Below are 24,921 nucleotides of genomic sequence, written 5' to 3'. Positions count from 1 at the left end.
CCACACTCTCAGCTCAGCTTTCTGCTCTCTGCACTAGAGCCTAAATTAGTCCCCACATCTTTCTCCTTACACTCCTCTCATTACTATGAAGCCATGTGTTTAGGCAGCTGGGAGCTGATGTGTGTGCCTTTGCTAACAGGCAAATGCTTTCTTCAGGTCAAAAAAGAAGAAGAAGAAGCAGGGAAAATGGAAATGCAGTGCAATTTTATTCTGTTGTCAGGGCACTGATTTGTTCCCATCACTAAATTCTTGGGAATAACCCATCTCTTTGAGGTTGCTTATCAAGGACTGTATAATCCTTTACCTGGGGTTCAGAGAGAAGCCAACTCCAGGGAATGCATGAGTGTTGTGGAAAGCTATTTCACAGCTTACTGTACTCCCTTAAGCAGTCATTTTGCCCCTTAATCTTTGCAGGTACAGAGGCAGTAGGGAGAGACTTGCAATTAAAATAGCAGGTAGAGAACAGACTTGTGGTTGTTAAGGGGGAGGAAGTGGGATGGACGGTGAGTTTGGGGTTGATAGATGTAAACTGTTGTATTTATAATGGATAGGCAATGAGGTCCTACTCAATAGCACAGGGAACTATATCTAGTCTTTTGGTATAGACCATAATGGAAGATAATAATGAGAAAAAGAATGTGTGTGTGTGTGTGTGTGTTATATATATATATATATATATATATATATATATATATATATATATATGACTGGGTGTCTATGCTGCACAGCAGAAATTGACACAGCACTGTAAAACAACTATACTCTAATAAAAATAAAATAAAATAAATAGCATGTGCACCCTGGAGAGAATGCAGGATTAAGTAACTGCCTGCTCCAAGCAGTGTTGCTAGAGGTTGACCATGTGTAAGCAGGGAAAAAGAGCCAGAGGCAAAGAGGACCCAAAAGCAGCAGGGTGAATGCAGAAGGTTACAAGGATTAACATTCAAAAGCAAGATGCAAGGATAATTATGTAGAACTTGAATTCTTCAAAGGCTCTCAATCCCTACTGGAGGCTATTTATTACATTGTTGCTATACTATATATGGTCATAGAACTTTTCACACAGGAGTAAATATTTGTTGACTATCTGTATAAATGAATAAATAGATGAATAAATTATTTAGGATTTTACACCTTAAAATGAATTATCCATTAACTAGGTAGCCAAATCATCATTTCCTTGTAAAATTACACTGAAGGAGATTTCCACTGTAGAACAGAAGCAAGGTGGACTTCTGGGTGATGACTGGGGAAATAAAGTGATCCACCTAATTTAAAATGAGAATAATGATGTCTATTCTCTATCTCAATGATCAGGTATAACATTACAAAACACTTTAAGTGATTAATGTAAACGGGATTTTAGAAGAAAATGAATTATTTAGCTGTAAAGCTAAAAAACATCATACGCATTTTAATAGTATAGAGTTTAACCATGGGTTTAGGAGTGCTATTACATATTTATCAAACAGACTCAAATATATCATCGCTTCATGTGTTAACTGTCTGGATCTGAAAATTTAAAGTATACTTTTTTTTAACATTCAGCATCTCAAGCTTTTTTTTTTTTTAACCTATTATAATACAGTGTCCTATGTAAAATTTTAAATTTATCTCAAATATGTAAGCTGATAGAGACCCAAGGAAAGGTGATATTTGAGTAGCACTGGTTTGCTAGAAAACAAAAGCAGAGAAATTAGCAAATGCCAAGGACAAATAATTCTAATTATTATCAATAAGTGATATAAAGGATTCCATACACTCTCTTCTGCAGCTCACTTTTTAGCAAAATTGCGGAAACCTCAGTCTTTAGAAGTGTTTTGTTTAATCTCCGTCATCATAAAAAAATTCTAAGCAAATTAATGCAGATTAGCTAAGCTAAACCTTCTAAAAATTTAAATGTGAGTAAACAAAATGTTTAAAGCTGTGGCACTTAGAGCACAAATGCATTGTGCAGTTACACTTTTCTGATATCGAGTTTTCAAAGCTTACAAGAGAAAATATTTTAATACCATAAACTTCACTTGAATAGTCTACATCTTACAGTGTAGATTTATTCCTGGAGAGTACTATTACATCAAAGAAATGGACCTTGGAATGTTCAAAGATGCCAACATAGGCTGTGTCACAACTCTCAGACATGACCAAAGCTAAACATGGGCTCTGCCTCTCAGGGTAGTATCATTTGTGCTCATTTGAAATACCTACTTCCCCCAGGCAGACTGTCTCGGTCAAAGATGCACAGCTTGTATCCGAATTCATTCTCCAAGACTCCACGGAGGGTGAGTAATACAAATTCTTCTTCTTCAGCATTCCTTGCATAGGATACATAAATATCATATTCCTTCCCATCTAGCAACAGCAAAAAAAAAAAAAAAAAAATCAATATAAATTAGGAAAGTTTCTCAATAGTATTCAATTTTTTCTTAAATCAAACTTTTGAATAGTAGACATTTTCATTTGTTACATTTGCGAATTGGCTGACAGATTTCAATATAATTTCCCACCTGTGACAGGTCTCCAGGCAAAATGACTATTTTAAAGCATAATTGCAAATTTTATCTGATGTGTCTTCTACTTTCATCTCACTGAGTTTAGATTTTGTAGTGGAGAATGAGTGAGATTTGGCTCATTCAACTATGAATTCATAGAATCAGGAAGCAAATAGTCAATCATAGGTGCTGGCAACAATGTTATGCAGAAAATTTCTAATTACTGTCCTAGTATGTCATTTATTAATATATTAGAACTATAAACTGAGAAAAACCTTCAGAAACTGCCCAAAATATTTACACCTGAAAATACCTACAATTTAAAGTATACTTAAATTCAAAGAACCAAATCTCTTCTAACAATAGCTGCCTAATTATAAAAATCATCTCTCATTAAAAAGACAGGTTCCGTGTCTCTTCCACAAACCTACACAATGAAATCTTTATAGGATGGATCTAAGCAAGTGTATTATCAAATATTTCCTTCTTGTCACCAGACACATATGCACTGGAACAGAGCTGCTTAAACTTCAATATGTATGTGAATCTAGGGTTATTGTTAAAATTTAGATTCTGATTTGGCATAGGGGTCAAGCTTTAGATTCTCCTTTTAATAAGCTCTTATGTGATACTTCCGGTACATGGATCACCTCTGAGTACAAAGAGCACATGAAGTCCAGTACAGTAGCCACAAGTAGCTTTTGAGCACTTAAAATGCAGCTGGTTTGAATTGAGATATATGCTCTAAGTGTAAAATATACTACACATTGAATTTTGATGATTTTAGTACCAAAAAAAGACTAAATATCTCTATTAATATTAATGATTAGCTAAAATTGTAGTATTTTGAATATTAAATTGATACATTCTTAAAATTATTCCCATTTTTTTTTTTTTTTAGCTTTCCCTTATGTGACCACTAGAAAAATTTGAAGTTACATTGTGGCTTGCATTGTATTTCTGTTTGAACTGTGCCAATCTAGACTAAATCACATATTAACCCAGGAAAGCAGAATAATATGCATTAGGAAGATTTTCAATAGTATGGGCTGAAACAAAAGTTAGTCTAATTATATCTTCCAATTACTCCAGGTTTTATCAAGCCAACATGTTTCCTGAGATGACAGTAGAAGAGATTTGCATCAAACTTTCCTTACTCACCTAAAATGGTTTCATCTGTTCCAAAATGAGCCCGATAAAAGAGGACCATCTCCAGCCAGTAAACATGGTAAACAACAATGAGAATCACCACCAGCAGGACTGTGGCTCCAAAACCACATGCCAGTTCCACTGTGTATCTGGGAGCTATTATGGGGTGAACAACAAAGAAACATTGATTTGTACATGGTGATCACAGTGACCCATCATCCTGCAAATAGCTGACTAAGCCAAGCAGCTGAGCTATGAACCTGACTTACCTGAGTGAACAAGCAGGGATAGCACGGTAGAGGTTAAGCACTATGTTTTAATACTAGACCCTGGAGCATTTATCTTTTTGTTTCTAGAAACTGGCATAAAAGGTGGTTTTGTTTGGAGTTCCCTTTGTGGCGTAGTAGTTAACAAATCTGACTAGGAACCGTGAGGTTGCGGGTTCGGTCCCTGACCTTGCTCAGTGGGTTAAGGATCCGGCGTTGCCACGAGCTGTGGTGTAGGTCGCAGACGTGGCTTGGATCCCGTGTTGCTGTGGCTCTGGCGTAGGCTGGCAGCTACAGCTCCGATTAGACCCCTAGCCTGGGAACCTCCATATGCTGCAGGAGCGGCCCAAGAAATGGCAAAAGACAAAAAAAAAAAAAAAAAAAAAAAAAAGATGTTTTTTTACTATTAGATAAATTGAATAGACTTTGATGATATACAGATTAAAACAGAATCTTATCACTGGGAAGAATTTAAAAGGTCATCCAATTCAACGTACACACTTATATTTGAATCTTCTCAAAAATATTTTTGAAAAGTGTGACTCTAACCTGTTTGTCCTTTTCTTTTTTGTCTTCTTTTTTTAGGGCCACACCTGTGGCATTTGGAGGTTGCCAGGCGAGGGGTCCAATCAGAGCTACAGCTGCCGGCCTACAACACAGCCAACATGGGATCCAAGCCACATCTACGACCTACACCACAGGTCATGGCAATGCTGGATCCTTAATCCACTGAGAGAATCCAGGGGATCAAACCTGCGTCCTCATGGATACTAGTCAGATTCATTTCTGCTGAGTCACAAAAGGAATTCCCTGTCCTTTTCTTTTCTTTTCATTTGCCATACCCACAGCATACGTAATTTCTCGGCCAGGGATTGAGTCTGAGCCTCAGCTTCAACCTACACTGTAGCTGCAACAGCACCAGATCCTTAACCCACTGTGCCAGGCTGTGGATGGAACCCTCATCTCAGTAGAAACTCATTTCTTACCTGAACCAGCACATGATCGTAGTAGAATTTTAATTGTTGAAGTTGAATTGAACAAAAATCTTAATGTTTTTTTATCAGTCTTAGTTCTATCCTCTTATCTAGTGCCATATGGAAGAAATTTAATTCCTTTTTCTTTATATTTGGCAATAGGCCTAAAGAATCTTGTTATCATTGAGCAGAAAATGAAGGTATCCACCAAATGCTGAGTGTACTTGGCTCTGAAAGGATCTCTCAGGTCCACAGTCCTAAGTTCTAAAGGTAAACTTCTAAGGGCCAACTATGACAGATTTCCACATTATCTGCTTACTTTTACGTGATAAAATAAATTTTAGCTGTGTCTTTGAAATCATCAAAAGTCAAGTGAAGTAATTCTCGAATACCTAAAAGTTAAACATTAACTCATCTCTGTAAACAATATCTGTCACAATCAAACCACTAACCACTTTTCTGTCTCATTTGCTCGACTCCTTTTCTCAAAAACATCATTTAAGATTTTTTTTATGGTATCTACATTTTATAGTAGCTTCTTTTGTGATATGATTGTTCAAATATTTTATTTTATTATTTTATTTTTTCTTTTTAGGGCCACACCTGTGGTGTATGGAAGTTCTGGGGATAGGGGTTGAATTGTAGCTGCAGTTGCCAGCCTATGCAACAGCCATGGCAACTTGGGATCCAAGCCATATCTGCAATCTACACCACAACTTTCTGCAGCACCAGACCCTTAACCCAATGAGGGAGGCCAGGGATCTTATGGTTACTTATCAAGTTCTTAACCCAGTGAGCCACAGTGGGAATGCCAACATTGGTAAGATTTAAATTCATGCTTTTGTTCATGATGTTACTTTTGGCCGTTACAGTTCTTGCTCATTCTTTAGTTTTCAAGATTATGCTCAAATGCCATTATTTTGTATGAGTTTTCCTGGAATAAACATTTCTTGCAATATGATTCCCATCTTGCAAAAATCCCCACTGTTCTTTTTTTGCTGCACTTGAAGCATGTGGAAGTTCCTGGGCTGCAGTTGGGACCTGCACCACAACTGCGGCAATGCCAGATCCTTAACTCGCTGCACCACAAAGTAATTCTCCACTCTTCTTTTTTGCTTATAATTCTAGTAGAGCGCTCTTATTCTATTGTAATTTGGCTATTACCAGATTCTACGCTCTTTCTCAACTCCGCCATTAAACTATACATTTGCAGTTCTCTAGGTAGAGATTATGTCTTCTTCATCCACCCTTTCCAAGAACTCTTAGGATCTGAATGAATATTTCTGGATACAGTACTACACATTTCTGGGATATTTAAAACAAATCTAGTACTATACTACGTATTAGTAACTTCATTTGACTACGTTATTATCTTGTGACAATGAAACTTCAGAGTTTGAAGAAGAAACAAAATATTTACTGGATCTGAAGCAGGGGTGACTTAAATTATGTATTTGTGGATTTGACACTTACTTATTGACATGTAGTATTTGCTTTAAGCTGTCAAGGTTATAGTGGTAGATAAGACAGAAAGGGTCTCAGCTCTTTTAGGGCTAATATTTTGTTGCAGCAAAGTAAATAAGGAAATAATAAATATATAAGCTTGATTTAAAATAATATTTTAAATATTTAAAATATTAGAGAGAGACCAGTGCTATAAAGGAAATAAACCAGTGTAATGTGATAGACGTGCCTGAGGGAAGGGGTTGGAGAAGGAGAAATACATCAGGCAGGGGGGTGAGAAAAGGCCTTTTTGAGCACCTGAACATTATAAGTGTTAAGTGTTGGCCAAGACAGAGCATAGAAGAATTTTCTTCAAAGCTGGGATTGCTATCAAGGATCCCTGACTCCAAAGTTCAGAGGGATTTGCATAACACTACCATGACGTTCAATTACTGATTCTATACTAGTAGAAAAACCTTATTTTAAACAGGTAGCTATCCTAAGGGGAAAATGGTGTGTAGCCTGGGGCAAAGCCTGATGTTCCCTAAGGAAAGGGAAAATCACTGAGCTTTGTGTTCATTCTCCTAAACTCAGGATCCTAGTCCTGCCACAGAGATAGCCTGGGACTCAGCAGTGCCCAATTATCAGGTGCTCTTGTACTCCTCCCATAAACAAATGGTGCTTTAAAAGAAGAAAACTCCCATCATAAAATGCCAGGAGCTGTGTCAGTGCAGTTGATGAGAATTTACTAAGACCAGTTTGAGTAGCTGGCATGAAAATTTCTGTGTCCTTGATATTTCTGAGTACATGTTATGTTAACAACACACTGTGCTAATTTCCACTGTCATCTTCATTATTTGCTCAGTTATTTTGGCTCCTTCTGGGTGGATATTTCAAAATAGGGAAGAAAAAAAAAAGGTTAGTGGATTACCTGAAATGGATTTTTAAAAAATATATTAATAACGGGAGTTCCCATTGTGGCTCAGCGGAAATGAATCTGACTATTACCTATGAGGATGTGAGTTCAGTCCTTGGCCTTGCTCAGTGGGTTAAGGATCTGGAGTTGCTGTAAGCTGTGCTGTAGAGCACAGAGGCAGCTTGGATCTGGTATTGCTGTGGCTGTGGCATATGCCAGCAGCTGTAGCTCTGATTTGACCCCTAGTCTGGGAATTTCCATAGGCTGTAGGTGCAGCATCCCTCACCCCCCCAAAAAATACACATCAATAGTTAATTACCTTGCTTAACGATCAAGAGACAAATTACACCCATAACTTTCCCTCTGCCACATTCATTTCTCTACTGCCTATTTTATTTCTAGTGGGGCTTTTTAATTTTCCTTGTGCCATACAATTACATGTGTCATATTTACAGACTGTATTTTGTTCAACCATCTTGATGATATCAAGAAGTTCCTAATGCTATTTAACTAATTGAACTCTTAAGATAAATAAGCCACAAGTCTGAATTTCTAAATGGTTTGAATCACATTCAAGATGGGCCCTACAAAGCTTTGCTTTGCTGGCGTGTAGGGAAAGGGTGACCTTCAGCCCCTTTTTTCTGTCAGTCCCACCTTGAACTTTTGATCTTTTGGCATTTTTACTCTGATGCAATCTTGGACCAAAGGGTTTCCAATCAGAAAGGAGTGATGATGTAATTTGACCAAATTGCATTTCTAAACTGCTTCTATCTTTGATCTCACTGATAATCTGACTCAGGACTGAGCCAAATTTAGTGCCTTGCTCTGCTGTTACTTCCTGAATCAGAGTTCCTTCCATCCTTTTTGCAACTCTATAGTAATGACTGGCTCCAGAGCCCAAATTTCCAGCCAACTACCCCTGGTTAAACCAGTCCAATACCTTAGCTCTATTCTTTTCCCCATTTCATGTCATTGGTCTACAATCCTGTCTCTCCTTAAAAACTCAGGTTAATCTTCTCATCTTCATTATCACAGTTGGGGCCTTGCTATCCACTGAATCTCCCAACCAATCCAGCACCTTGAATTTCCAAATATTCTCTACCACAGAACTGTATCTATTCCTTACTAAATTGCTGGAACTTCTTGACAATTTGTGGTATTGTGCTAATGACCATTTTCCTGAATTACAAACACAGGGGATGCTTCATAGTATATTATAGACCTATGAATGAATTGACCTGCAGACCTGATTTGTTTGGCCATCATAGTGTGTTAAAACTTGTGTAATTCTGGGCTTGGAGAAGTAACTAGGGTAGCCTTCTCTATATAATAACTAAAATAACAATTTTTCAAATTTGGACAACTGGTTGTGCAGGAGTGTGATCTGTGAGAGATAGGATATAAAGAGGTAAGCTCACCATCTCCCTGGATTTTTGCCTAAAGTCACTTTGGGGATGGGGGCAAAAAAAGGGGAAAACCAAAAAAAAAAAAAGGGATAAAAAAGAAGATAGTATTCACACTGAGCTGAGGACACTGAAAATAGAGTTGGGGACTATTGAATTTATAGGCTTGGCTACTGGAGAGAAGAAAATTATAGACAAATAATTCTAGAAATCCACAAGTATTTGGAAAAACACAAGAATGTGGATATTTGGGTGACACTTAACAAGGTCAGGCAAAGAATAGCTACCAGTGAAAGGAAAACCACCAGGGAAGAAATGACTACTAAAGAGTTGGGAACTGAACAATTCCAGGAACATATACAGGAATGGGGGACAGTTGAGTCAAGACCACTCCAATTGAAGAAACTTTATTTAGCTCCCAAATATTAAGCAGAGACCTCAGATAGAATATGCCCTGGAAATAGGTCTAATCTAGTCTTAGAAAGAAGGCTACATTGGACCTACTCTAGAAAAATAAGTGAGATGCTTCAAAAAGCTGTTATGCAAGTAAATTAACTACCTGCTAAATGTAACTTAACAGACATTTATAAAATTCAGGCACTCAATAATGTAACATCCATAATGCCCACTATAGGATTAGGAAAAAAGAAAAAAAAAGCTAGACAGAAAAAAAAAAAACCAAAATTTTTGACCCATAGTCAGAAGAAAGATCAGCCAATAAAGACAGAACCAGAACCAACAAAAATGATGGAATGAGGAGACATATTCTTTAAAATGAGTATTATAAATATATCTATTGAATTAAAAAAAAGACCATGAACATTTTAACAGCAAATAAGAAATATCAGTACAGACATTTTGACAGAGAAATATGAATTCAAAAACCATAAATAAAATCCTGAAATTAAAAACAAGAAGATTAGATGTCAAGAAAGAAACAGTCAGAAGAAACTTTCCTAAGTGAAACACAGAGGGAAAAAAAGGAAGTAATGAGAATTCCAGTGACCTACGGGATAGCACCAGGTGCTATCCTAAATTTAACTGGATACTAGGAGAAAAGGAAAGAATGAATAAATGAAAGAAGAAGTAAAATAAACTGGAAGAAATAATGGTTGAAGTTTTTTTTTCCAATTAAATGAGAACTATAAACTCACAGAAGTAAGAAGCTTAAAGAACCCTAAATAAAATACATAGAAATGAAATGACACCAAAGGATATCATAATGTAATTTTTTGGAAATCAGTGAAGAAGAGAAAAATCTTAAAATAAAAGAGAAGGGACACAGGACATACATAAAGGGATAAATAATAAATACAAAAACAACAAAAAACCCTGCTTAATTCATATTAGAAATAATATTAGCCATGAGATGATAGAATGATGCCTTTAAAGGGCTGAAAGAAGAAAAAGAAAACTTCCAACCTAAAGTTATACATAGGGAAAATACCAGCAAAGGCACCAGTGCAATATAATGGGAGGAAATAAAAATATTTCCAATAAATTGTGTTGGAACTGGATATCCATGTATACAGGAGATTAAGCGTCAATTTGTACCTCACAAAATATATCAAAAAATAATAATAATTGGAGATGGATCAAAGACTGCCCAAAAAAGGTTAAACTGTATGATTTGGGGGTATGCAAAGATTTCTTAGAACACAGAAAACAACAGCCATTAAAAGAAATATTAATAAATTCCACCTCATCAAGAGTAAGAACCTCTCTTCAATAAAATATACCACTGAAGGCAGGAACTGGCAGGATGCAGACTGGGAGAAAGTATTTGCAAAACATCTGACAAAGGACTAGGTAGAAAAAAGCACTTCTAAGATTCAATAACAAAAACACTAACAACCCACTTAAAAATTAGAGTTCCCATTATGGCTCAGCGGTTAAGAACCCAACATAGTGTCCCTGAGGATGAGGGTTTGATCCCTGGCCTGGCTCAGTGGGTAAAGGATCTGGTGTTGGTCAGGCTGTGGCATAGGTAACAGATGTGACGTGGATCCCCTGTTGTTGTGGCTGTGCTATAGGCTGGCAGCTGCAGCTCTGATTCAACACCTAGCCCAGGAACTCCATATGCTGTAGGTGTGGCCCTAAAAAGAAATAAAATAAAATAAAATAAAATATTTGAACAATCATATCACAGAAGATACCAACAACTACATGAAAAAGTGTTCAGTATCTTGGTCTTTGGTGAAATGAAAAATGAAAACTATAATGTGGTACCAACACACATCAAAACAGCTTAAACTAAGATTAACAACACCAAATGGCAAAGGTGTGGATACACTGTTGGTGAGAATGTAAATATATACTGCCACTTGGGAAGAAAGGTCTGACAGTTTATGATAAAACTGAGCCAGTAACTCCCCTCATAGATATATTAGAGAAGTAAAAATAAAAGCCCACAAAGAGATTTGGATAAAAATATTAACAGAATCTCGATTCAAAAGAGGAAACAACCCAAATGTCCTCCACCCAGAGCATGAATAAACAAACTATGATATATAATTTTTAAAAACAATACTTGGCAAACAAAAGGAGTTAGGGACTGATATACAACAGCATGAATATTAAGAACATTTTCTAAGTGAAAGAAGCCTTATACAAGAGTGCCTTCTTTATAGGTCTATTTATATGAAGATCCAGAAGAGGAAAAAAACCATCTATTCTGATGAGGAAAATCAGAATAGTTGCCTTGACAGTAGGGGGAAGGGTAGGAGTAGCAGGGATTGGTTGGTAAGTGGGAGAGGTGGGCGGTTACTCTCTGTGGTGATGATAACATTCTATATCTTGACAGCATATTAGGTTACACACACACAAACACACACACACACAACTCAAAATTATCAAATTATACACCTGTGCTTTACAATCTATCACTCTATACAAATTTTACTAAAAAAAAGGACAGTATATAAATATTAAAAATTTGGATAATAAAAGATGCTTAAATGTTTAGATGATATCTTCTACTCACACCTTTAAAGATATCATAAAATATCTTTAAAGATATCGTAAAATAAGATGCATTAATGTATGCATAGAGGAATGGATGGATGGATAGCTAAGTGATAAAGCAAAGGCAGCATAATGATAGTATCTAGGTAGGATATGTGATTGTTCACTGTATAATTCTTTCAAATCCCTTCTATGTATGTGAAAACTTTCTTAATAAAGTGTTGAAACATAAAAACTAAGATGAAATAAGACATTTTCAGATTAAAACAAAGATGAGAGAACTTGTTACCAGGAGATGGCCCCACCAGAAATATAATAATACTTCTTTAGACTAAAATGTTACAAAGAATAAGTAGTGCCAGAAATGGAAAATATGCAAATAAATATAAAAACCTTTTTCTCAGTTATTAATGTATATAAAAGATACTTATAGCAAAAAAAATAGCAATGTGTTGTGGCATTTATAATAAATGCAAAACTGAAATTATCATAACAGTGAAACAAAAGACAGGAGAGAAGAAATGGAAAAATGCCATTTTTAGGTTCCTATAAGATATGTAAAGTGATTAATACAAGACTGTGATAAGTTCAAGATAAATACTATACATCCATAAAAATGATGAGATTGCATTAAAAATCAAAACCCAATAATATTCTGTACTAAAAGATGTATGTATGAAGACATTGATAGATAAATAAAATAATGAAAAATGATATACCATGCAAATACTAACTATAAGAAATCTAGAGTGGCTAAATTAATGTCAGATACAGAATATTAACAAAAAAAGGCATGTCATAATTTAAAGAGTCAATTCATCAAAAAGACATAACAATCTTAAATGTGTATGTATCTAAAAATATAGTTCAATAATACGTGAAATAAATGACAGAAGTGAAGGGAGCATTAGGAAAATCCATAATTCTATGTAAAAATGTTAACACTGTTTTCTCTCTTAAAAAAATGAAAGATTAAGCATATTTTAAGAAGTCAGTAAAGATCTACAAGACTTGAACACTTATACAAACTGACTTAATTGACATTCACGGAACAGCAAAGCTGAAGAATATGCATTCTTTTTAAGTGCCTGTGAAACATTCACCGAGATAGACAATCTGCTGGGACTTAAAAAAAAAAAGTACTGAAAAACCTAAAAGAAATGAAATGATGCAGAATATATTTTCTGACTACAACAGTATTAAATTAGAATCAAATATGCAGCCCAGTGCTCAGTACTTGTTACATGCTCCCTCCATTCTCACAGACACACTGGAAGCTGGGATCAGAAGAATGAAAAATGGAAGGCTTGGACTAGTTTAAAGTCTGTAATTGAGCCAGAACTTGAGCTAGGTCTGCTTGGCACCAAAACCCATGTTCCTTCCATTTCACTATGCAACCTTCCCACTTCACTATAGCTCTAAGTAATTTCTCTGACTTAATCTCCATTGCTGATATTTTAAATTACCTAAATTATCAAGATTGAGAGTGAACATAAATTCAAATAAATTTTAATTCATAATGTAATTAAAACGTTACCTGGAAAATTCCCAAATGTGTAAAATAAGTAATACATTTCTAAATAAACCATAGGTCAAAAATAATTAAAAGGAAAATTAGAAAGTATTTTGAATTGGATGATAATGGAACTTCAATGTTTCCTCATTTGTTTGTTTCAGCAAAAAATGGTCTTATAAGGGAAATCTATAGCTCTAAATGCTTATGTTTGAAAAAAAGAATTATTTAAGATCAATGATGTAAGTAACAAGAAGAAAATGATGCAGAGTAAAATGAATAAAAATACAAAATAGAGAAAAACAAATGAAAACATGCTTGTTCACTAAAAAAAAAATCAGTAAAATTGGAAAACCTTTTTCTTGAGTGAAAATATAAATTGCTAATATCAGGAATGACAGAAAAAAATCACTACAAATCCTGCTGACATTAAAATAAGGGGAAAAAATTATGCCAAAAATATGACAGCTTAGGTGAAACATTAAAAAACATCTTTGAAAGACAAACTCCCCAAATTGACACATGCAGAAACAGAACATCTGAATAACTGCAAAATAATGACTAATGAAACTGAATTCATAATTAAAAGCTTTCCCATGGAGAAAACACAAGGCTTAGGTAGCTTTATGGGTAATTCTTTCAAGTATTTGAGCAAGAAATAACAATTTTACACATAGACTTTCATATAATAGCAAAGGAGGGAGCATCATCCAACTTCTATTGTGAGGTCAGCATGACACTGATAACATGAAAAGAAAATTACAGACTAGTATTGCTCATAGACAAAAAATGAGCAAAATCCTTAACGTGAATTAAAACCCTTAAATATTAGCAAATCAAATAAATATAGCTACATATATATAAAGTATAATAAATCATGACGATGTGGGGCTTCAGCCCAGAAATGAAATATTGGATCAACATTTTGAAATAAAACACTGTAAAGCATTACACTGACAGAATAAAAGAAAAAAAATCAGATGATCTTCTCAATGGGTAAGTTAAGAATTAGACACATTTCAACATACATACATTACCTAAACAAAACAAACACTTTCAGCAAACCAAAAATAGAAGATTAATCCTCCACATAGAAAAAAGTCATCTCCAAAAATCTACAAATAGCATCATACTTAATATATGAAAAATGAATGCTTGCCCTCTAAAATAGGGAATAGCACAAAAATTTCTACTGATCATGATATGGGAGGCCCAAAAGAGGGAAATAGGTGGGAAAAAGAAATCAAAAGTATAACATTTGGAAATGAAGGAGTAAAAGTCTTTATGATCAAGTGTGTAGAAAATGCTAAGACACTGAAAACACAGAAACATGATTTAATGAGTGAATGTGGAAAAGTCAAAGGACTGATGTTAACATAAAATATAATTAATTTCAAGTTTATTTTCTACCAATGAGCAATTGGAAATTGAAAATGTTAAAATATCATTATAATAACATCAAGAACAAAATATTTAGGGATGAATATAGCAATATGTGTGCAACGCCTGTATGCCCATGATCAAAAAAAAAAATCATTGTTGAGAATATTCAATTAGTCTTAAACTGAGAACTGTATCATGTTCATAGACTTAAAAACTCAATATTGCTAAAATTTCCATTTTCTCCCAATTGATTTAAAAATTAATGCAATCCCAATCAAATCCCAGCAGACTTTTATGTAGAAATTGATAAGCTGATACTAAAATCCATATAAAAAGTATACGATCCCTAAAATAGTCAAATCAATTTCAAAAAAGATAAAATGGAAGGGAGGGTATAAAGTATCTCATGACTTACTTTAAAGCTATTAATCAAGACAAACTAGTATTAGACTAAATATAGACAGACAGATTAATAGAACAGAAGAGGGAATACAGAAATAGTCCCACATTCATACAGTCATTTTTTTTTTTTGGCCAAGTTGTCAAAACAATTCAATAAAAAAAGGAAAGCTCTTTCATTATCTGGCTAGAATAGCTGGTTTCTATATGGAAAAAAAAGAAATTGATCATAAGCCTAGGTATAAAAGAAAAATCTCTTGCTGTATACCTGAAACATGACATTTTAAGTCAACTATATGCCAATACTACTGGATGAAAAAATAAAAAAGAAAAGAAAAATCTTTATAAATCAAAGATTATCAATACAGGATTTAGAAAGTGCTAACTATCATAGAAGAAATTTATTAAATGGACTTAATGAAATTTTTAAAAATTCTACTCATCAAAAGAAAATACATTCATAAGCTGGGTGAAAATACTTGTCATATATTTGATTATATATATACATAAATAGATACATCAATAACAAATAACTCAATAACAAAATGGACACATAACAAAAATAAGAACTATTACTTAATAGTCAATAAATCCAGGAAAAAGTGCTCAACATCATTAGTATCTGAGAAATGCAAATTGAAAGCAAGGTCATACCAGTGCCCAGCTACTAGCATGACTAAAATTTAAAAGTTTGACAATTCCAAAAGTAAGGTGAGGAAGCAGAACACCTGGAATTTACGTACATTCTTAATGGACATGTAAGATGGTATAACCTCTTTGGAAATAGGATTGGCAGGTTCTCTTAAAGTTCAGCCTACACCTTGCCCTAGTCCCTACACTCCCCTATTATAAAGCTGCATGTTTATCATGTTTACATTAGCTGCCTCTCCTTTAACACTTTGCTTTAACTGACTTGATGAAGTTGTGCTGCTATCAGAAGACCTATCCCAGTGAACTCCTCTCATTCTGGGCCCTAGCCTCCTCCTGTCCTCTTCTTGATGAAGTACATAGAATCCTTCATCAACAAATTCAGAATTCAGAGAGTGACCCTTACATATAATATATGAAGGTTAATACAGACAGCACCTATGAATTTCAGCATTACTTGGTCCAAGATAGAATTGAAGTACACAAACCCACCACACCTTTGGTGCCACTGGATGTACACACACCCAACTGGGTTATACATAATATTAATGTAATATTAATTAGTGGATACACTTGTCATTTCACATCCCCGATATCATATGCATTAAACCACTGAGAACACAGCCTTCTGTGAAAGGGGAGCTACTCAAGCAGCTCTGTTGGACAGACCTCCACATGACTCCTAGATTAAACATTATTTTAATTAACTGTTTTGATTCCAGCTATCCTACAATAAGTTATGAATTTATGCCATCCTCCATAATTGTTTCCCAAAACACATGCCTCAGAAGATGGAAGCCCACAAAATACTCCATACTTAAAGCATCTGGAGTCAAATATATTTGAAAAATTCCTGCCTACTATATTCCCTTGCAGAAGTTAATAACAAATATTAATATATTAAAGATGCTAAGGGGCCTTGCACAAAAGTAACTTGGTTGATTTTACTCAATCTAGACTTCGATAATACTTTTTTTTTTTTTTTTTTTTTTGTCTTTTGTTGTTGTTGTTGTTGTTGCTATTTCTTGGGCCGCTCCCGCAGCATATGGAGGTTCCCAGGCTAGGGGTCCAATCGGAGCTGTAGCCACCGGCCTACGCCAGAGCCACAGCAATGCGGGATCCGAGCCGCGTCTGCAACCTACACCAGAGCTCATGGCAACGCCGGATCGTTAACCCACTGAGCAAGGGCAGGGACCGAACCCGCAACCTCATGGTTCCTAGTCAGATTCGTTAACCACTGCGCCACGACGGGAACTCCCTAGACTTAGATAATACTTGAGTGAAAAAGTCTTTGTCAAATAATACTTAGGAAAATCTTGTGGCAGTAATAATAACAAGCACTAATAGCCACTGAGCATTTAATTGTGTATATTAAATATGTATACATGCCAGTAATGGTGCTGAGTACTTTAAAACAACCTTGAGAGGTAGTGGTGTTATTTTGCCTACTTTAAATTGAAGGAAATTGAAGCCCAGAGAGGTTAAGTGACCTTTCCAAGGACACAGAGTTAGGATGCAAAGAAACCAGAATTCCGTCACAGGCTACAAATACTGAATTGCAATACTGTAAAGAGTCTTCACAGTGTTCTTAAAGACTAACTTTGGGAAACACTGCCTTATATCACAGTTCAGTCTTTTTTCTTTACAATGGCTTCTGAGGAGCAGAAGCAATTAACTATTCAGAACCAATCCACTAAGACTTCTAAAGAGGTATATACACTTCAGGCCTTTGCCCATATTGAATTGTGGTGAAATGTTAAAGTAAAGCCTAGATTTTCATCAGCTTTAAAAAACATTTAAATCTCATTGCAAAATAGAACAGTTGTGAATTAAATTTTTTATAAACTTCTGTTATAAACATTATAGGCTCTATCTACACTGGGATCCAGGATGATTCTGATTGGTTTGACTTCCTGTATGAAAAACCATCATTATTATTATCCAGATCATTGAAAAACTTTCTTGAAAGGATTAATTGTCTGGGGTTCTTTGTTAGGTGACAGACTCAGAATTTTTGACACAGTATGTTTCAGGAGCAACAGCTCACACAAAAGAATTTCATAATTTTCATTTATTATAGAAAAACATATTAATATTGATAGAAGTCATTTTACATAATTTTAAGACAGTTTAATTTTTGTTTTAGCAATTTGGGCTAGTAGAATATTATAAATCTTCCGGAATACAAACACATAGTGTTTCAAATCACTTTAAAATTATATTTTTTTTGAGAATATTTTATAACAACTACTTGCATACGACTAGATGTTTTCTATCTATAATGTTTTGTTATTAGAAATGATGCTTCTAAGAATTCTGAGGGGACATAATTCTCTTTCTGTTAGGTTATTTGTTCAGGAAAAATTCCAAAAGTATTAAGTCATATAGTATGATCACTTATAGGAATCTTGAACTCTGCCATCAATGATTTCTAAAAGGGTCTTCACAATTCACCAACAATATGTGACTCTATCAGTTTCATTATACCTTTAGTAGCTTTAAATATTTTATATTTCATTTTTCATTACTTATAGATAAGTGTTCATAAATCATGCATTACATCAAAACGGTCCTTGTCTTTTCTTCCCCTACTTGTCAAACAATGTGAGTAATCATTGTAAGGAAAATAAAGAGTTGGAAATTTTGTTTCCTTTTAAACATATATTAAAATCTATAACATGTATTAAAATTAAAAAAACTATCATTATGATAAAAATTATGATTATCATAATCAAATGACTTAAGTCTCATTTGGGCACTAAGTTACCCAAACTTTAAGAAATAATCTTTTGAGTATGTTTCCATAGATGGAAACTTTCTCCGAAGATTTTTTTATTCGACTTTAATTCACTACTCTGTGCCAGATGGGCTAAGTGCTGGAGCTCTCTTATTTTCAATTTCTCCTCTTTCTTTATTCACTGCAGTGTTTTCTTTGGAGTTCGCAGATTCATCTGCTGTGTGCATCCATTACCTTTCTGTTTCACCTTGGCCGGTCTGTCAACCTCCCCTTTGGCATTTCTGGCATGACAGACATAGTTGCGCTTGAGATCCTCAGCAGTTACTTTCTTGATGCTCAAAAGCTGAGTCCTTGTCTCATCTTCTATTTTACTCAGACTTACACTAGAAGTAGGAGAAAGAAAATTAAAGCATTAGCGAGACTCAAAGGCCATGACTGTGCATGAATCAGACAAGTGGACAACCGTCCAGCCCATGGGTGACGGCAGAAAGAAGGTCAACAAGCACGTTGCCTGAGATTCAGTAGTTACAAAAGGATACCAGCTTCTAGATTCCAATACCATTCTCCACCATGCATACGACACACAATCTCAATATCCAGATCGACTCCTAGTGTTAGCATCATACTACAGATCTCTCTTCAAAGTGAACCATCTCCTTTCCTCAAATATCTGAGGCAGGATGCAGCATCGGTTTAAAGAGAAGCTTCTGAGGCCTGAACCCTTTGGATTTTGATCTAGGCTTTGCCACTTACTGGTTATATACTTTGGGCATGGTAACTCATCTTTCCACGTCCTTTGAAAAAGGAGGAAAGTGGCAATGCCTAATAGTGCATTGCATGTATTAACTTAATAATTCGAGGATTGAATATGCTAAAGCATAAGTTTCAGAACAACACTTAATAAATAGTCATAGAGGTTATTATTATTACCCCACAGCAATAGTTGATACATTTCAGGGTTTTTCAAAACTTGGATTTTTGGACACATATAGAACATTTCAGTCAAAATGCTAAAACCTCATGGTTAAATCCTAAAAAGAAGAAACTTCTCAGAGCAAGTAATCTTTGTGAAAATAGGTATATCCGATCTTCAGTAAGTCAGAGATCAGTGCTTTGGGTTTAAGACCAAGATTTCAGATTCTTTTGAACTACTTTGCTCAAAAGAGCGAAAAAAAAAAAAAAAATCTTTTCTATAGTTGACAGACCTCCAGGTTCTTCTGATAAGGCTTACTGTCAGTCATGAGAACTTGGTTAAAGGCTATGATGGGTTTAACCTAAGCATAATCGCATTGTTCAACTATGAACAGTGAGTTGTGATTTCAACAGCAGCAACGAGAAACAACACAGTTTCCATTACTATCATTTGTTATTATTACGAAGATTGGAAGCACAGTGGTCAGAATTCCTGAAATGATCACTAACTCTCCCTTTGTGCCTTTAGTCGCATCTTTTGTAAATTCCTTCAACAAAAACTGTTCCAATTTCAGGAAATTCCTACTAAACCTTTAAATATATTCTGCTTCTCTAACCTCCACATCTTTGCACATAGAGTTCTTTTTCCCAGGAGCATACTTTTTATTTCTTTATCCAATTTATTTCTGCTCATCCTTCAATTCTTCACTGAGGTCCTATATCATCTGAGAAGCATTACCTAATCCCTTAAAACTGATTGGAATTCCCAACTAAATCTTCCCATAACATCTGATACTTCCCATTCACAGCATTTATTACATTATATTGACATTTCTGTTCTATCAATGTTCATCCTATAAAATTTATTCAGTTAGGGACCAAGTATCTTGCATAGTACCTAATGCAAAATGGGTATTTTATAATTTCTGCATAAAGTCTGAGTTAACCTGCTAGGGAATAAATACCTTTTAAAGTCTTTAAGTTCAAGTAGCCTAAGATCTATTTGCACATAGGTGATAAGGCTTAAGTTCTAAGAGCAACTTTGTGGTGTTCAGCTGCTCATGTTTACTAATTGTTGCAATCCCCTTTGCCAACTTAAGCTACTTCAAAAAAAAGTCGAATGCTTTGGAAACAACCTAAATGTCCATCGACAGAGGAGTGGATAAAGAAGATGTGGTACATATGAACATTAGCCATAAAATAACGGCATTTGCAGCAACATGGATGGACCTAGAATTTATCATGCTAAGTGAAGTCAGTCAGACAATGAGACACCAACATCAAATGCTATCACTTACATGTGGAATCTAAAAAAAGGACACAATGAACTTCTTTGCAGAACAGATACTGACTCACAGACTTTGAAAAACTTATGGTTTCCAAATGAGACAGGTTGGGGGTTGGGGGGATGCACTGAGGGTTTGGGATGGAAATGCTGTAAAATTTGGTTGTGATGCTTGTTGTACACCTATAAATGTAATAAAATTCATTAAGTATTTTTTTAAAAAGTCATGTTTAAAAAAAAGGCATGTTTATTTACAAATAAAATGACCCAGCTTGTTATTTTATGAGGAAGGTCTGTTACCACCCCATCCACTTTTAAAATAAAATTTAAAGAAAATACATGCATTTAGTCAAAATTAAAAATCATTATTCATTATAAATATGATATATATGCTATGAAAATTAAGAAAGAGGAGGAAGATCAGAAATATATACTCACTGCAAGATAAGAAACTAACACATTATTGGAGGCACAAAAAAGACAAGGCCAGACTCCGGACTTGAGAAAAACAACAGGGTCACATACAGGTGGGCTTTCAGCTATCCTAGACCCTATATGGTGGCCTTTGCATTCATAAAGGATATGCATTCCAACTACCTCCAAGTGAGTATCATAGAGACATAATCCTCAGGTGGCATCTGAGGCTTGCATTCCAAGTCCAATAATCCTGCTCTGGGACGTAGCCATTAAAGACTTGAAAATCCTGCTGATTTTTGTTAATGATAGGCAAAAATCAGAATTTTAATTTTCATTGATTAGAATACACCAGAAGGCATTAGGTTGAGGGACAAGGGTTAGTCACCCCTTTGCCTGTGCCAACGATACCTTTCATTAATGGATACGTCAATAGTGGTGTCTTCTGGCTTTTTTCCATCGATGGTCCACCAAACCTCATTGTGAGAGTCCTTCAGGAAGGTAAAATGGACTTTACAGGGGATGAGTAGCTCCTCTCCTAAAATAACAGGTTAACTTATTAGTTTGTAACATTCACACAATTATATTGGTTCTACTCTGATTAACCAGAAGCAATCAAAGTTATGCATGCCTGCCATCCTACTTCTTACTAATTTTCAAGTGGGCTACCAAAAAATAATGTACTGTACTTCATTGCAAAACAAATAGACTAAGAAAAGGACAGCAGTTTTATATTGTTATTAGAATGTCCATTTCTGCCTCTTTTTTTTTTTTTTTACTTTTCAAGGCTGCACCCACAGCATTTGGAAGTTGCTCCAAGCTAGGAGTCGAAGCGGAGCTACAGCTACCACCTACGGCCACAGCCACAGCAATGCGAGATCTGAGCCACATCTGCGACCTACACCACAGCTCATGACAATGCTGGATCCCCAACTCACTGACCAAGAGCAGGGATCAAACCCTCATCCTCATGGATACTAGTTGGATTTGTTTCCGCTGAGCCATGACAGAAACTCCCAGAATGTTCATCTCAATATAACCTATATATGTTCCAAAATGATAATATTTGTTCAAAAAGGCTCTGACGGCATATTCTTTTCAACCTTAAACCTCCATGGATTACTCTTCTCCTTTGTTATTTCCCCCACAAACAAAAGGTGATTGAGAAATGGTTCTTTGGATTTTTGGTCCTTGGTTCAGAGGAGATAGGCAGTGCCACTGTTCAGAATGGCCAGACAGGGCACATCTCAAAATGCTCAGGCTATCAGGGCACAGTCAATGAGTTTAGAGACAACTTCTAAACCCCTTTTCTTTTCTTTTCTTTTTTTGCCTTTTGTCTTTTTAGGGCTGCACCTGCAGCACATGGAGGTTCCCAGCTAGGGGTCTAATCGGAGCTACAGCTGTCAGCCTACACCACAGCCACAGCCATGTCAGATCCAAGCCTCGTCTGCGACCTACACCACAGCTCATGGCAATGCCGGATCCTTGCCCTGCAACCTCATGGTTCCTAGTTGGATTCATTTCTGCTGCACCATGATGGGAACTCCACAACTTGTAAATTCTACACTATCCTTCTGAGATGGAACATAAAGGGTAAGGGGACCCCTAGGCCAAAAGATGGTAATAATAACAAAAACAACAGCACACACATCAGGAACTTTAATTCACGGTGCTAAATATTTATTATATTTGGCTCCTTATTAATGGTCTTATTTAACTGTAACAAATAGGAAATATTTTAAAAATTCATTTTACAGATGTGGAAACTGAAACTTAAAGATGTTAAATGCCATTCCAAGGTCAAACTGCTAATAATTGGCAGACCAGGATTTGACCTAGACTGACCTTCCATTTCAGTTTGCCCAGAATAGTTCTGCTTTATCATTGCTTTCCTAGTTACTTATTAATATCAACTGCTTTCACTCTCAAAAGGTGTCTAGGCTGAGATGATAAATTATATTGTCATTCCAATTTGAACTCAGGTTTGCCTCACTGAGTGGTCATATTCTATCCTCTTTTCCAATCCATGGTTCTTATGCCTTCTTCTCCAGTTTCCTACAGTCGTATGTAGAAAGAATGTATATATATATTTGTATGACTGGGTCACTTTGCTGCACAGTAGAAATTGGCACAACATTGTAAATCGACTATGCTTTAATAAAAAAAGTCAAAAATACATAGAAAGATAAAGTAAACATGGCTTAAGGCATGTTTTTGTAACTGTGATATGAGGTAGAGGAAAAAGTATCTAGATAATAAGAGTTTACCCTGACAGCAAGAAGAATGTCCATATTAATTATATGAAGCTGCTACTGATTCTAGGAAATTTGGAGTTGGTGGGCCCCCTTAGTGTGTCCTTAGTTTTTTTATAAGATAGGTCACTATTTGAAACCCTATCTTAATTTTGGAAGGGATATTGTTGTTCTCCACCTATATTGAACACTGCCTCTCTTATCTTTGGTATATTTTAAATAAACATTCTTGTATATCTTTCCTTGGGTGTGGAATGACTTTACTGGGAAGGATATAATATAGAGAATGTTAATTTTTTCTATGGTTTTCTACATAACTGTGAGAGACTTTAAGTCAGAAGAATGACAAATTATGCCTTATTTGGTCACTTACAAATGATTTTTGTCTAGACTGAAAAATTATGAAAACTAAAAGGAGACCCAGAGAGGCAGAATACACATTCAATGGTGTTCTGAATCAGGATGTGTCAGTCCCATCAGTTGTTGCCTGTTGAATTCACAATTCTGCTTCCACTTCCACCCCTGCCCCTTGGTAGAAGTTTAAAGGATGTCCTGTGCTCATGCTGTAGTCTTGGTAAATCAAAGGCCCTGATGAAGCCAAAGTCTGTATCAATAGCAATTACTAATCAAGAGAGGAAAACTGCTCACAGAGGCAAAGGGGGGCCTCTGCCAGGAGACAAGCAGAGAATTCCTGAGCTGCTCAGGAAATCAATGAAGCAGCTAATCCCCAGAGGTGACTTGCTTCTGACAATGCTTCAGTTTCAATTCAATTACAATAGCCCTCTAGTCTCTCCTGTTAACTTAAGTGGCATTTTATTCCTTGTAATTAAGAGAATCTAACCAATATTCAGAGACACAGCTATAATTACCCGGTTCTTTCTCGTAGACCACAAGATCATTAGGTGAATAGATTTGGGGAGGTGATGCATCTTTTGGAGATCCTGTGATAGAGAGGAAAGAACAAAGGGAGATGGTGTCAAATCACATTTGCCTTTATTCCGCATAACGCATTTCAAAAATCTGCTCTTCTGTGAAGCATTGCCCAACTTCCTGGCACAGCTGGTCAATTCCTGAGAGGGCACACAGTTCAATATGCCGTCAGTTACAACACTTCTTTCATTTTAAGCAAGCAAACAAAGGAAAAATATGTTGAATATCCTTCATGTTTCAAGACAGAACATATTTTCAGTGGTTTTGCTTTCCAAAGCCTATATGATATAGACAGTTTTTTCATACCACATAGTAATTAATCGATGCAAGTCTTACTCAATTGTTTCCTTTCTACTTATTTCTCTTCAACATGCCTGGAATGTCTAGTAGGGGAACTGGTTAAATAAGTGTGTATTAGTTAATGAACAAGGAAGTGGAAAATTCCAAATCACAATTGTAAAGTCAACATGTTATCAGTTGAATGTTCACGCATAGGATTGCTGCCCTTTATAACATCCTATATTCCCAAAGGAAAGGATATTCCATTTTGAAAGAAAGATGCTCCGAAGGGACTTAATAATGTAGTGTTTAAGAGTAGAAGCTTCAAAGATTTAATGACCAGGGTTCTAAACTTGACTTGGCCATACACTAACCAGATGACTCTGTTGTTTTACTTAATCTTTGAAAAGCTAATTTTCCTCAACTCTAAAAATGAGGGTAATTAAGCTCACCTCACAGATTCATTATGTGGATTAAATTAAGTAATGCACATTAAGTTAAGTAATGGATATTAAAGCATCTTACTGGCATATCATAAGTACTCAGCACTTCATAGCTTTTA

The 24,921-nt window shown here is 35.5% G+C and overlaps 1 protein-coding gene across 6 annotated transcripts in view; it reads right to left on the bottom strand.

The window, feature by feature from the left end:
* The window catches only part of IL1RAP (interleukin 1 receptor accessory protein), a 138,746-nt gene that overhangs the window by 10,004 nt on the left and 103,821 nt on the right, over positions 1-24,921 (bottom strand). For all 6 annotated transcript variants that reach the window (XM_005670069.3, XM_005670066.3, XM_021070053.1 and 3 more), the window contains 5 exons: positions 24,020-24,091; positions 21,310-21,436; positions 18,522-18,670; positions 3,654-3,797; positions 2,209-2,352 (listed from right to left, as the gene is read on the bottom strand). In XM_005670069.3, the coding sequence (XP_005670126.1) occupies positions 2,209-2,352; positions 3,654-3,797; positions 18,522-18,670; positions 21,310-21,436; positions 24,020-24,091 (636 nt within the window). The remainder of the gene's footprint in view (positions 1-2,208; positions 2,353-3,653; positions 3,798-18,521; positions 18,671-21,309; positions 21,437-24,019; positions 24,092-24,921) is intronic.

Source organism: Sus scrofa, chromosome 13 (assembly GCF_000003025.6).
Source record: "Sus scrofa isolate TJ Tabasco breed Duroc chromosome 13, Sscrofa11.1, whole genome shotgun sequence".
NCBI classification, from domain to species: Eukaryota; Metazoa; Chordata; class Mammalia; order Artiodactyla; family Suidae; genus Sus; species Sus scrofa.
Note: the sequence above shows the minus strand (reverse complement) of the source record. Positions and strands in the feature narration are given on the sequence as shown.